The 14,355-nt window shown below is 39.8% G+C and overlaps 1 protein-coding gene and 1 non-coding gene across 16 annotated transcripts in view; both read left to right on the forward strand.

Moving 5' to 3' along the window:
* Window positions 1-8,176, forward strand: part of Mbd5 (methyl-CpG binding domain protein 5) — a 384,589-nt gene extending 376,413 nt beyond the window's left edge. For all 15 annotated transcript variants that reach the window (XM_074070701.1, XM_074070707.1, XM_074070706.1 and 12 more), the window contains one exon: window positions 1,187-8,176. In XM_074070701.1, the coding sequence (XP_073926802.1) occupies window positions 1,187-1,258 (72 nt within the window). In that variant the 3' untranslated portion in view covers window positions 1,259-8,176. The remainder of the gene's footprint in view (window positions 1-1,186) is intronic.
* A 5,018-nt stretch (window positions 8,177-13,194) lies between these two features.
* LOC141422909 (small nucleolar RNA SNORD57) lies at window positions 13,195-13,274 on the forward strand. The gene has a single exon (XR_012447610.1). It is a non-coding gene; the product is annotated as a small nucleolar RNA SNORD57 (small nucleolar RNA).
* The last annotated feature ends 1,081 nt before the right edge of the window (window positions 13,275-14,355 follow it).

The raw sequence follows: 14,355 nt of genomic DNA on the forward strand, positions 1-14,355 counted from the left end.
GAGGAAGAGGCAGTTTGAGAAACTCATAAACATCTTAAATTTTTAAATAATATTCTACATTTGAATAGCATTAGCCTTTGCTGTTTCCAAGATATGTGTGTGTGTGTGTGTGTGTGTGTGTGTGTGTGTGTGTGTGTGTGTGGTGTGCCGGAATCAAACTCAGGGCTCTATGCATGCCTGGGTAAGATCTCAACCACTGAGTTTACCTCAAAACCTTAAATACTACTTTTAAAATATAATTGAGCCAATTTGTAGTAGATCTTAAGAGTTGATGGTGTACATCTCTTCCTTGCTCTTAAGTTCTGTGACATCATGTTAGTAGGTTGAAATTGGCCATGATAGAAATATTTGTGCCACAGAAACTGATGAATGCTACAATGGACTTGTGTTCAAGTTCTGGTTGTTAAGCATTTTCTGTGGCCACTGCCTTAGGCCCACCCTGCTTTTCTGGGTCTTGATGTTACTATCTCCCATCAGCAGCCACATTACCAAATTCCTCTCTGCTTAAAATATATCTGCTTTCTAATGTTCTGCTTCTGTTCAACTCCTGCTCGATTTAACACACATCCTCAAATGCTGCTAGTTTCTGGATTAGCATATGCAGATGAGTTGTATTAACTGCTCTCCCAGACTACACAAACTCAGACCTGCCAACAGATGGTAGTGGTATTCTATTTTCTGTCCTGATTCTTCTCACAGACAAACATCCTTAGGCTGAGCTGTGTGTGCTTGTTCTTATGATCTCTTACACTTCTTAGTAGTTGTAAAATAAGTATGGTGATGAAGTAAAAAGAAAGCATGGTCGGTATGTCCTTACCCACTTTTCCAGACTGTAGTGAGATTGGTGATTTAGGGAGCTCTGGCGGGAAAGGCTTTTTCTACTAAATGTAGAACCGGGGTAGCAACTGCACATTGCATTCCCCATTCTTGATATTCTCCAGTTCTTCGTGTTCCACTGTTTACTAGAGTCCCTGAAGTGTTACTTTGCTTATCAGTTTCTAGTATTCCATGTCCCCTTTCTGACTGTAGGCACATTGAAGTCTTGGTAAAAATTTTAAATGCCTTAGAATTTCAGTGATTGAAAGTGAAAGCCAGAGTCCATTCTCTACCCATTTCTTTGTCAGAAATCATATGGTATTTGTGATTTCAACATCCATTCTATTTTTTTCCACCTTTTTATTTTCAGGTTCACCAAATCCCACAGGGAGACAGACAAATGAGACCTCCCAAGCCCAAGAGGAGGAAGATCTCCAGATAACAGAGACTCCACTAATACACAGTGTTTATCAAAAGAACATGCACAGATGTATCTGTATATAGGTATTGATATGGCCACTGTTCTATCAATATTTAAACCATGGCAGATAGCTACCACCACCACAGGGTGCTAAAAGAAACAGTGATACGATTCTTTTTTGATCAGGAAGGATAATGAATGCTGGAAAAAACAATCAGAATCCCTAAATGAAGAGAGTGATAAATGGTCAAGAGATTACTGAGAAATTCTTTTTCTATAATACTAAAATTGTGATTATAAGAAATAATCCAAATGTTTCTGAAGAATTTTCAATGTTGTACATAGAAAATACAGAATTTCATGGCGATACCAGAAATGTAAATATTGTACAATATTGTCATGTACAAGCGTACCTAATGCACACTTTATCTTTTATTGTACAAAGAAATAGTGTACAAAATTCTTTGGTTTCTATGGAGTACACCTACCAGAGACTACCAGTGTAAAGTGATAAATAAAAATACAACATAAATTCTTTTCTATGATAATGTAAAAGATGCTGTTTTTGTATTTAACAGCAGAGAAAAGGCATGATGATGTAATACCTGAATCATGACATTCACCGCACACCACTGAGTGTCCATTTATATTGTCTATTTGGAGTGAACCTTGCCTGGAAGCACTGGACTCAATTGTGGGTGTCTAGGAAATTGCAACCTTGCAAATTTCTAAAGAGACGAGGGCTCACAGGTCTAAATTAAGAATTCAGAAACTGCAACCATTTGTTGCATATTTTTTTTACCTAAGTTTTAAAATAGAATAGGTTTTATAAAAAAAATCTTAGATGGAATATTTTACTCAGTCATTTCTGTAGTTAGTATCTGATAGCCACCTATTGAATTAGATCGCTTACCACCATTGATGCTAAGAATTAAGGGGTTTTGTGCAAACGATATCTGACAAGGTAAAACTTTCTGTTTCCACACATGGAAACAAAAGCCCCACTTTGAGACCATTAACAAAGGTAAGGGTAAATATAGGCCAGGGATTTTTTTTTTGTAGTGGCAAAAATAATACAAATCATCAAAGCAAATTTCACACCCATTTATCAGTGTTACTTAACCCAGAAGTTAAGGTGGCTTACAAAATTATTAGCAATGATAATTTTTTATCAGTATTATGTAACATATCAGATTTATTTTATTTAAAGAATTATTTATACCATTAACAGATTCTTATATATATTAATGTGGCTGAAATGTGCAGGTTAAATCTATTAACCAAATTATTTATATTGTATTAAGTAAGAAAAAAATGTGAAACAAATGTAGAGAGAAAATACTACATTACAAATATACAAACCTAAAACTGTGAGCCATTGTAAAGTACAAGACAATAAGAAATGTAGCACAACATAATTTTCCGTCCTTTTTTTTTTTAACAGTTCTTAAGGTGGTGGCATACTCTGTCTCCCAGGCAGTTAGGAAAAGTTTCAAGCCACTTCAGTTAGTGATTGTCAAAGAAGGGATCCACTACCCCTTTTTCTTGGAACCACCCGCCCTACCCACAAACCACCAGAGAGCACTGCCTGTCCTCTAGCCTGGAGCTGGCTCAAGGCCTTCCTGTAACAGGCTCTGGATCCCCAGATGCCACCACCTCCCTACCCCCTTTCTCCTGTCCAGCCCCTAAACTCCTCTGTCCCATCATGTAGCAGAGTTCCAGTAACTCAGGAAAAAGGAGACCAAGGTCATTCCCCAAGTTAGTTTCTTGGGGCCACAGCACAGAGCACACCACCACCCAGGCTCATTTTTGATAGCAACAGTTCTTAGTTCTTCCCTCAGGTCTCCTGTGTTTCTCTGTCCCTTTTGCTCCTACCCTTACTCCTACCCTGGAGCCTAATGGAATGCAAATGGCTGCACTGGGCGTTGTGGCCTAGAAGTTGGAGCACTTCCTTCAGGGGGTAGGTTCATTGTCTTTCATGCACTGATGGGATTGCCTGCCCACTCCTTCATGCAGTCACATGAAAATCTTTTGTGTAGTTTAGTTGACACGTTTTGTTCTAAGTGGTATACTTGGCATGTTTAAACCATTAATGTTCACTTTTTTTTGCATCAACCTGCTTTCCTCCTGTATTGTATACACAGTCGTGTTTATTTACAGATAGACACATGTGTTTGTGTGTTGGGTGTGTCTGCGTGTGTGATGTGTTGATATAGACATCTTTAGCCTTTCCGTCTTCAGACTGAGTTTGTGCCCACCAGCCCTTGTTTGGGGGTATTTTCAGCAAATTCAGTTTGTGCTTCTCTACCATTGTATACTTTACATCCATGGACCATGTAAAGTATGTTTCTGCCCATAATTTCACAGGTTGCTTATGGCTTTGCTGTGGATGCAAGGTGTAGTTGTCCCAGTCCACATGGGGTTTTCTCGTCTCTCTTACAGTTATATGGTTTCATGTAAGCAGTGAATGTAAATATTGTGGTATTTTAGGTCATGCAGTGCTGTAACATTTTTTTAAATGTTGCACCTACTTTACAATTAAAAAATTGGTCACTCATACTTCAATTCTGCCCATAGAGCCATTTCTTTCTCTTTGTACTGAAGCCAATTCATTTTTTTAAACGAAGGCTAGCCCTTCTATGTTAGTACATTTTTTATGCCCTAAAATAAACTTTAAAAAAAAATAATGCAAGCATGGGAACAGAATCAAAAATTTTTGCTCCTTTAAATAACATAATAGTTCCTGCTAGAAAAGGAAATCTAATTTATTTTGTGTCCCTTAACAGTCCTAGGAAGCACAAGGAGAATAAATTACACATCTAAGTAGTTTTCAAAGATTATTTCAAATTTAGTGAAAGTTAACTGAGCAGGACTTGTGTGGTTTGTCTTGTTCCTAGCATTAAAAGCAATCCAGAGTTTTGATTTATTTAAAGGAACATTTTTGGTTTGTACTTTTCAGTCTCATTATGAATGAAAAATGCTTTAAGAAGAACATTCATCCGTCATGATACCATGGGCCACATCTCGTCTATTTTTTTTAGGCCCCGAGTTTCAGTTTTTGCGTTGTCTGTTTTTTTAAGTGAACACAGCCTTCTTACTTGAATATAATGCTGCAGAACTGTAGGAGGAGCAGAGGCCCATTATTTTACTTCTATAAGTTGTATGAAGATTCTCAACGTGAGTTGATTCCTTTTTCAGTTCAGACCAAGAAGCAAATTGCCATTAACTTTGGTAATGTTCCATGCAATTTGCAGTGTCCCCTTGTAAGTCACAAGCAATTTTTCATTAGGATTTTAAAATCTAAGACACTTAAGATGTTGATGGCATTGCTTTTTCTGAAGAGAAAGCCAAGACTCTAGACCTTACTGAAAAGCTGATATCTTGTTTACTTTACCCATTTATGCCCAAATGGTATAACGCAAGACTCAACGCTTTTTAATGTAGTATATAAAATAGTTGTGCATTACTTTATTTGGGAAATATGAACAAAAGATATCAACCAGCCATAACTGTAATGTTGAATTAGTCTTTTTTTTTTCTTTCACTCTATCACATTTGAATTAGCCAAAGAAATAAGAGTATTAGTAATTCATATGTATAAACAACCCAGAAAACAACATTAAATCAGTGAGCCAAAAAGCAATAAACAACTCAAGCATGGGAAATCCTGCTAACAGTGGGGAATCTGATATAGAAAAAAACATATATAAAGCATTATCTTCAAATATGAAAGATTAATTTGTATCTACTGTAAATATGTATGATCAGCCTTATCTGCTTTTATACACACTGTGTGTGTGCCTCAATAACCTTTTATAAGCCGGGAAAAAATGGTTGATTTAATAATTTGTTATGTAAATACAAAGTTGTCTATAAATGGGAAAATTTGATGCCATATGGCTTCATAATATACAAATGTGTTTTGTAACATCATGCCTTCATGGATTAAGTATAAATACACTGGATTGTCTGTGTGGAAGAGTAGCAGCTTACATTTCACCCACATTTCAAATAGATATTTTTGTCCAAATGGTAAAAGAAAACAACCTGAACATTTTCAATGTGAAAAACAAATATGATTTTGATTTCATCAAAAGTCCTTTTTACATGCAAGGACTCTGTTCAGTTCCATGCTAAATGTGTTGTGCTATGAGAGTTCATTGATCACTGACAGGGATCTACTTGGGAAAACTCCCCAAACTGAGTTATCCTACTCAAGAGAGACGCTACGCATCTTTCTTTCAAATATTAGGCAGGGGAAAAGCCCCAACTTTCTTACTGCACTTTGACTTTTTCTTTTCTGCTTTGTTTCCATGTGAGCCCATGTGGCTACAGAGTGTCACCTTAGTGCAGCACTTCTCAGCCTGGTACTACTACATTTTGGCCAGATCACTTGTGTTTGAGGGGTTGTCGTATGCATCACGAGATAATCGGCAGCAGCCACCCATTCTCCCAAATAGTAACAACCAAAAATGACTCCAGACAGTACCAAGTACCTCCTGGGGTAGTGGTGTGAAGGGGTTCAAAATGAGATTTGAAAAGCACTGTCTGGATGCAGCCAGTTAGGGGAGCATATGTCTGTGTAAAATATGGGCAGATTTGCATGCTGTAATCAGCAGGAAAATGATTCCTAGTGGCAGCCAAAATCGCCAAAGGAGTGCTTCCCAGTTCATGGTTAAGGAAGCTTCAACTCCCCTTTGAACTTGATACTTTAAAGCTAGCATAATGTGCTTGAGAACTCTCAAGTAATGACTTAGGAGAGTTACCTATAAATACAAGTGCATCCAAGTTTGCAAGAAGACCCATGGCACACTTTGAGTAAGACAAAGAGCTTCAGGGAATGGAAGGCATCAGAAGGTAGTGGAGCCACCTCCCTTGGTGCAAGATGAGGAGTGTGCCTACGAAGACTATGTTTTATGTATGTTTTAACCACTGTCTATAGCATCCTGGTACTTCTTAGTTACCCTCTCATCAGTTCTGACAGAAGCAATTCAGAAGACCCTGGAGGTGTCTTTGATATATTTATTCATTTAATAAATATTTACTAAACGCCGTCATGTGCAACATGCTGTGTGCAGCAACGGGGACATAGTGGTGAGCAAGACAGGTTCATTCTCTGCTCCCATGCAACTGATGGAGGAGGTAGACAAATAATCATGTAAGTATCATCAATAACAATAAGGGATAGTATAGACGAGCACATCTCAGTGGCTGACATCATTTAGTGGGGTTGAGGCATGAAGAAGAATGGGGAAAGAGGAACAGAAATTAATTAGGCAAAAAAAAGTGTGGATATGGAGGATGGCAAAGGAGAGTGTGTTAGAGATGGTAGAACAGCACATGTCAAGTCTTGGGGGTCAGGGGAAGCATGGAAGAAGATGGTGAAAGAGCTGCAGAGGCCTGGGTAGGTCTTGTCAAGACTGCTCTTACCAGGCAGTGTTGGGGAGCTATTATAGGCTTTTCAGATATAACCAGGTTTGTTTCAGAATGATTATTCTGGCTGCAGTATTAAGAAGCAGCAATTATAGGAGGCTAAAATTGAAGAACATATATTTCATTTGAAGTGCAGCATTTTTAAAAAACAGGTACTTCCTCAAAAATTAAAAAAAAAAAACCAGGCCCATCACAATTCTTCATATTACATTTGTTGAGCAAGTGCCATCCCAGTCTTGAGGTATGTATATAAATATGTATGTGTGTATATTAATTTTTAATACAGGTTGAGGTTCTTAATCTGAAATCCAAAATGCTCCAAAATCCAGACATTTTTGAATGCAAACATGATACCACAAGTGGAAAATTTCACACCTGATTTCATATGAGTCAAAGTCAAAATGTAGACCCACTAAAAATTTTATATAACATTACTTTCAGAATATGTATATAATATGTATATGAAGCAATTTGATTTTGGGTTTAAACTTGGGTTCCATCCCCAAGATATCTCATTGTATGTGTGTGTGTGTGTGTGTGTGTGTGTGTGTGTGTACATATATGTATATACATATGAAAATATATGTGTATATGCAGATATATGTAAATATGCAAATATTCTAAAATCTGAAACAATCCAAAATCCAAAACACTTCTAGTCCCAAGCATTTCAGGTAAGGAATACTCAACCTGAAGTCCCAAAGAAATGCCATTCTATACACTTACAGTTACTGCCTACAACATTATCCCCTATTTCTTCTATAAAATAGGAATGCAAAAGTGTTTCTTCTTTGTTGATCAAATGTTGGGAAGGGTTAAATGCTGAAGCAATGTCCTGAAGTAATAGGAAGCAAGGTCACAGGTCAGGTGTGGCCTTTGGGGTGATCACCTCAATCTGCTCACCCCTCCCATCCACCTATAGGAGAAGCTGCCTTGGAAGGTGCAAGAATGTGGAAGTACCAGGTAAGCACTGACACCTGAGGAAGCACAGGAAAGCAAGACGGCAGGGGGAAGAGCCCAGAACAGACCATCTGGCTACAGATAGCTCTGCCCCACAGCAGGAGAGAGCATGATGACTTTCATTATCATTCCAGCCTATGATTTTTGTACTTGCTCTTCAATGTACACCCAGCCACAATTAGTCACCCTCTAAACTTAATGAACAGTGAACTTAAGGACTTTTCAAAGCTAATTATTGGTTTAAGAAAAAATCCAGAGACCAGCAAATAACCCTTCCCTTGTTGGGCTAGGGGTGTGGCTCAAGTGATAGAGCACCTCCCTAGCAAGCATGAGGCCCTGAGTTCAAACCCCAGTACTGCCAAACAGTTCTTCCCTCTAACACAGGGTTCTGTACACAGGAAATGAGCCCTGAACCAGAAGGCAGCCCATTATAATGGTTCCAACTGGGCCTTGGAGAGTCTCAACATAGATACATTCCAATCTATCCTGTGCCACTAACTAGTTTGAGTCTGGACAATTTCCTTACCTACCTGTACTTAGCTAAAATACTCATCTATGAAAATAGAATAATAATAACAACCCCCCCACACACACACACACACACGGGGGTTGATTAAGGATTGAATGAGATAATGCAGACAATGCTCTTAGCACCTGGCACATAGCAGACACTCAGGGAAAAGCCCACACAGCCTAAAACCAGCCAAACCAGGGAATGCAGAATTTAGTATAAGAGAAAGTAATTTGACTTAAGAAACTGAGATTTAGAGTCTTAAATTCTTGACACTGACTAGCTCTGTGATTTAGGACAAATCACTAAAAGACCCTGCAGCCAAAGAAATACTCAGTCTTCTATGGAGCAGTCACTTCAAAGGGTCTTGCTGTTCACATTTAGCCAGAAGTTCCTCTTCTCTGATTTAAACATGGATGCTATTGAGGAAGATTTTGAAACAAGCTAGAGTCAGGTCAGGAAGTTCCCAGAAGATTTGAGTATGAGGGGTCAGAGTCTGTGGATGGCGGGGAGGGGAGGGAGTGTCCTAACTATCCTTGGATTAGTTATACTTAAAATTCTAGCATAAAAAAATGAAAAGATAATATACCAAGGAGTGATTTCAAAAGAGAACAAAGAAGAGTTGGTGGAGTGGCTCAAGTGGTAGTGTGCCTGCCTAGCAAGCGTGAGGCATTGAGTTCAAACCCCAGTTCTGCCAAAAAGGAAGAAAGAAAAGAGAACAAAAAAAGACTAATATTCTAAAGTGGTAGTATTTTTATGTGAAACTAAGGATTGTTATTTATTTTCTAATGGAAATTTATATCTGAATACTACTGTGCCTGGGTTTTTGGAGACTGGAAAGACTTAGACACATCTGGCTAGAAGAGTGGGCACAGTATGTCAACAGTGAGAGAGGGGTAGAGCTAGCTGAACACTTCAGAGTTTCCTGTCTGTCCAGCTCCCAGGCCACCACGGAACACTGCATATGGGGAACGCAGCCAGGAGGACTGGTTACCCAAGGCTTTGGTCCCTGGACTGTGACTGAGTCCTTCCAGAATAGTGCTTTTCCTGCCAAGTTAATCTTATATGGCTTTCGTGATCAGGAAGATATCCTTAGGAAATCTCCTTGACCTTTTGCAGACTCTCTCCCCCTTTTCCAATCAAACAGGGATTATTTTGAATCAGTTTCTTCAAATTCCAGAATAAGCATGGAGGTCAGGAATGTGATTTCAGGCTGATTCTCCCTGTTCTGGTTTATTTGGCAACAAAGGGGAAGCACAATTTCACAGGAGCCTGGAAATAAGCATGCAAGAAATCAAGTAAAAAACTGCACTGTGCTGTTTGTGGCAGAGCCATCTATGTGGGCAGTCAGCAAAGGCAAGAAGATGCTTTCCTCCTTTTTGTTGGCTTCCCGGATCTTCCCAAATGACCAAGGGGGTTGTGAAGTGTCACTATGGAGCTGGCCTCAAACTTGCAATCCTCCTTCCTCAGCCTCCTGAATGCTAGGATTACAAACCTACACTACCACACTCAGCTAGCTTTCTTTTTCCAAGGCAATGGTTTCCTACCTTGTCACCAGGAATTCCTATCAGTATAATAAAACTAAAATTGACTACATATGTGCATGTGTGTATACTGTTATGTGTACTATTGAATTAATATATCGTGAGTGCTGTGAACACACAAAATAAAAATTAGGAAGAATTTCCCACCCTCACCCAGGGATAATCTTGCATCATGCCCAGAGTGTATTCATTCAACTTTGGAAGTGCCGAGTCTAAACAACAAAACATGAGCAGGTTTTAATACATGGCTCTAATGAGCACAAGCAGTGGTGGAGCCAACCACTACAGAGAGCTCCTCAAAGACAGAGTCCTTTCTTAACTTCATATGCTTAGTTCTAAGTAAATGGTGATAGGAAGATGAAAAGAACTCCTGAAAACCTGATGATTAATACGGAATATGTGTTTTATATTAGATTTGAGAATAACCTTGATTTTTCTATAAAGTCAAAATTTCTATCCAAAATTTCTAACTCTGAATGTAAGACAGGGTCACTACCAGGCTCTGTCACCTGTTCAAAAGTGTCACCTACCCAGCTGAGTGCAGTGGCTCACACCTGTAATCTTAGCTACCCAAGAGGCTGAGATTGGGAAGATCAAGGTTCAAGGCCAGCCTGGACCGAAAGTTCAAGAGACCTCGTCTCAACCAATATAAAAAGTTGGACATGGTGGTGAGAACCTATTATCCTAGCTACTTGGGAAACATAAATAAGAGGATTGCAGTCCAGACTAGCAGAGGCTATTTTGAGACCTTATCTCAAAAATACTTAAAAAGCAAAAAGGCTGGAGACATGATTCAAGTTGTAGAGCCTAGCAGGCACAAGGCCCTGAGTTCAAACCACAGTGCAGCCAAAAGAGACACAAGGGAATGGCCACAGGCTCAAAGCCATTGAAGAACTTCCACTTCACAAACCTGGGTCAGTCACAGTCATCCCAAATTAGGCAGTGCATATGTACTCCACACATGCACGAAACTATACAGAACTCAGGATAGTTCTGGAGCTTTCTTGGCAAGTACCCACGTAATGTGGTTCTAGTAAGTTCATTCATAAGGTCATAGCATTGTGGAAAAGGAGTTGAAATGTGTTCTAGTCCTAGCTTTGCTGTTAGCTGTGTGACCTTAGGCAAGTACTTTATCATCTCTGAACTGGAATTACCTCATCTGTTCCTAAAGATGCCAGTATTACCTTACGTACCCCAAGGGCTATAATGAAGTCCACGTGAACATGCTTGTGAAGGTGCTTTGCAAAGTACTGTACAAATGAAGTCCGAAGGTATCCAGACCCATGCATGAAGGTTTTTCAAGACACAAATATTCCCCAGGGTCCTAACATTAATCACCCTGAGAAATTGTTTCTTAAGGAGCCCAACTCAGAGGGAAACTGGTGCATAATAGATTTTTTTATCTGAATCCAGATGGACAGGTAGACAGTAAAAAGTTCCATAAAACAATTGGGTAAGTTTCTGTGTGATGCCAAGATTTCCAAGGGACATTCCTTACTTGTTCATTCATTCATTCAACAAATATTGATAGATCATCTTATCTGTGAGATGAAGTAAAACAGACTGTTCAAGGACTCCTGTTCCAGTGGATGAGAAAGACATGTAATCATGTCTGACCAGAGCCACAAGCCAGGTGTGCAAAACAAAGAGCACTGGAACACTGGGAAGCTTAAATATTAAGAAATGGGGCTTAGTGACTTATGGAAGAATAAGACTTCACACATTGCCGATGGGTGGGGGAAAAGAGCAAAGGACATTGAAGAGAGAACAAAGTGCAAATGATTCTGTAAGTCTTGAATGTAACAAAAAAAAAGAAGGACAGGGATAGACGATGAGCCCAGAAAGTAAGCAGAAGCCAGATTCGGGTGGAAGTGGGGTGCTCAGGTCTCCCTGGCATTGGAAAGCCAGTTCTACATGGTAAACCAGAAGAGTGACGGCCATTGCACTGTTCTAGGATATAATGGTGAGGATGCCTGCCGTGTTCCTACCCTCACCGGATACTGTGGAGTCAAAGACAGATGCCACATAAATAACTAAAGTGTAATGAGTGTTATGACACTTTAGTATTCTATGGCATCATATAATTTTGTTTTAAAAAGGTCACCCTGACCATGGTTTCAGGGTGGATAATTTTTCCTATCCTTCTAGAAAAATGTCAACAGGGCAAGTTTGCTCCACTGACTTGAAGGTGAAAATCCAGCTGCCTTCTAGAAGCAAAATCAAGATACCTCTGACCTCCAAAATTAAGGCATGAGGAATGGCCAGCATAAAGCCTGCAGTTCATAGGGCTACACTTGGAACCCAGAGCCATAAAGTTGAGGGTTTGTAACGTAGATTCAGTTCTGTTCCTGATTCCACACGTGACTTTGGATGAGTCATACCTCTCAGTGGCCTAACGAATTTAAGGAGATGATAGTGTTCCTTTTCAGACTAATAGTCTACCGTTTTATTGAAGAGGGCTGGCAATTAGCATGTTCTCGCCAATTCTTGTTCACTAAGGAGACTTCTGCTAGGGTTTTCTAGCAGAAGTCTGTGTAATTTCTACCTACTAGTGGACTGACAACACATACACTCATGAAGCACTTTCTCCATGGAACGTCAGTCCCCCTGCACTTAGCATTATACTTTTTGTTGGACTGAATTAAATAAAATAGATAGGGTAACAAGGAACAATCGAATTTATCCTACCTCACAGTGGGATATTGTCTCCCTCAGAATGAATTTCCCATTTCTGCTTTTTTAACTACGAAAGGGGATATGAGGCCAAATCATGAGGGGAAAAGGTAATGAGATTTGAAAGTTATCCAAACCTTCTCCAGTCATCACAAAGTCGCAAATTTCCTTGGCCAAGGTTTACAAATCCCTGTGAGATTGAAGCAGTTACCTGACCTGGCAATTGTGGCAAGGGTGGCAGGGAAGATGGAGATGAAGAATCCCAATGCCACATGCTGTCATCCTAGGAGACAGGAAGGTGGTACACCTGTCAACATGCCTCACACTGAGGCCACTTAGCTGATGGCACATGATTCATGTTGTGCTATAACTGTGAAGTTCACCCATCTTTGAGATCAGAAAGAGAAATAAAGGATATAATAGCAACGCCTGTCCAGATTCACCACTGTCATGTCCACATGACCTGGGTGCCTCTGCCCTGGCTCACTTAGGTGCCCGTTACCAGGATCTCAGATGCAATCAGACAGAGTCTGAGGAGCCCAGCATGATGGATGCAGGATGTTAACTGGGACCTTGACTCACACCGTTGGCCACATGCTTTCCCAAGTCCTCTCTGTGGTCTGAGCTTCCTCAAAGCATGGGTCTGGGTTCCAAGAGCAAATTCCCCAAAAGAAGACCCAGGTGGAAGCTGTCTTGCCTGTTCTAGCCTACCCTTAGGCCACATGTCATTGCTTCTGCCAAATTTTATTGGTTATAAGCAAGGCCACAAAAACAGCCCATAATCTAAAAGAAAATTCAACTCTACCTCTTGACAGAGTGACAAAAAAAAAATTTCATGGAGGTGATGAACTGTCTTGGCCTGACCTTGTATAGTGGAGGCAAAAAAAAAAAAAAACTGATTTAATGAGCCTGATCCAATAAAGCCAGAAAAGAATTCGGATACATTTAAAACAACCTCACAAGTTCTTAACCAACTATGTTTGTAATACATTCTCTTTGCTGGTAACTATTGCTAAGATAAAAAATAATGGCTAATCTTTTTAGAGTAAAATGACATATTACTCTCCCATTCTGTGGGATAGGTACTAATACTTCTCTGTTTTGATCAGGAATCTAAAACTTAAAGGTTTTAGTCTGTCCATATGAGGATTGTGAGACCTCCTCCCTTCTTTTTTTTCTCTTTTGCTTCCTGGCCATGAGGAAAGTGGCTTTGCATCATCACATGCTCCTACCTTGATGAGCTGCCTCACCACAGGCCAAAAAGCAACAGAGCCAACTGACTGTGGACTGAAACCGCCAAACCTGGGAGCCACGATAAACCTTTTCTCTTTATAAGCTACTATGTCAGGTGTTTTGTTATAATGATTGAAAGATGGCTAACAGGTGATAAAAGGCAGGCCTCCTAGCCAGGTTTCAGGGAAGCTGGAAGAAGGAGTTACTGAATATAGTGGAGAAAGGATGAAGCAACCCATCCCATTTCCCACCAGAGGATCAGGAGATCTGGGGAAAAGAGACTTTTCTAAAAAGGATTTTTTGTGTGCGTGTGTGTGAAAAGATTTATAAGAAAGATGCTGCGTACTGTGCAACATGACCTCTCCCTACACCTCTGAAGATCTTCAGTGAAATTGAAAAAAAAAATCACAATGGGTTTCATGTAATTGGGTTTATTGTTGCAGCTACTTTAGAGGCTGAGTTTTGTATCAAAAATGGCTCAGAATCAGTCAGTGCTGAGAGAGGAGGAACTGACCTCTGGGCTTTTAAATCATGCCCTGTAATGAGTAGTTCATGTTCCCAGCAAAGTGATCAAATTCATTGACTAGTTTCAGTCCCAGTAGAAGCCTCTTCATCCTTCCCAGGAACTGGCATTAGGCCCAATCTGTTCCAGAAAGAATGAGTCTCTTGCATCGAGCATATGTTTGCTGTGTGCCCATGCCACTTACCACAGGCAGATGCAGACAAACCTCAATCAGACTAAAATCTTCATTGATGCAGAGTTT

The sequence above is a fragment of the Castor canadensis genome, chromosome 4, assembly GCF_047511655.1.
Source record: "Castor canadensis chromosome 4, mCasCan1.hap1v2, whole genome shotgun sequence".
NCBI lineage: Eukaryota > Metazoa > Chordata > Mammalia > Rodentia > Castoridae > Castor > Castor canadensis.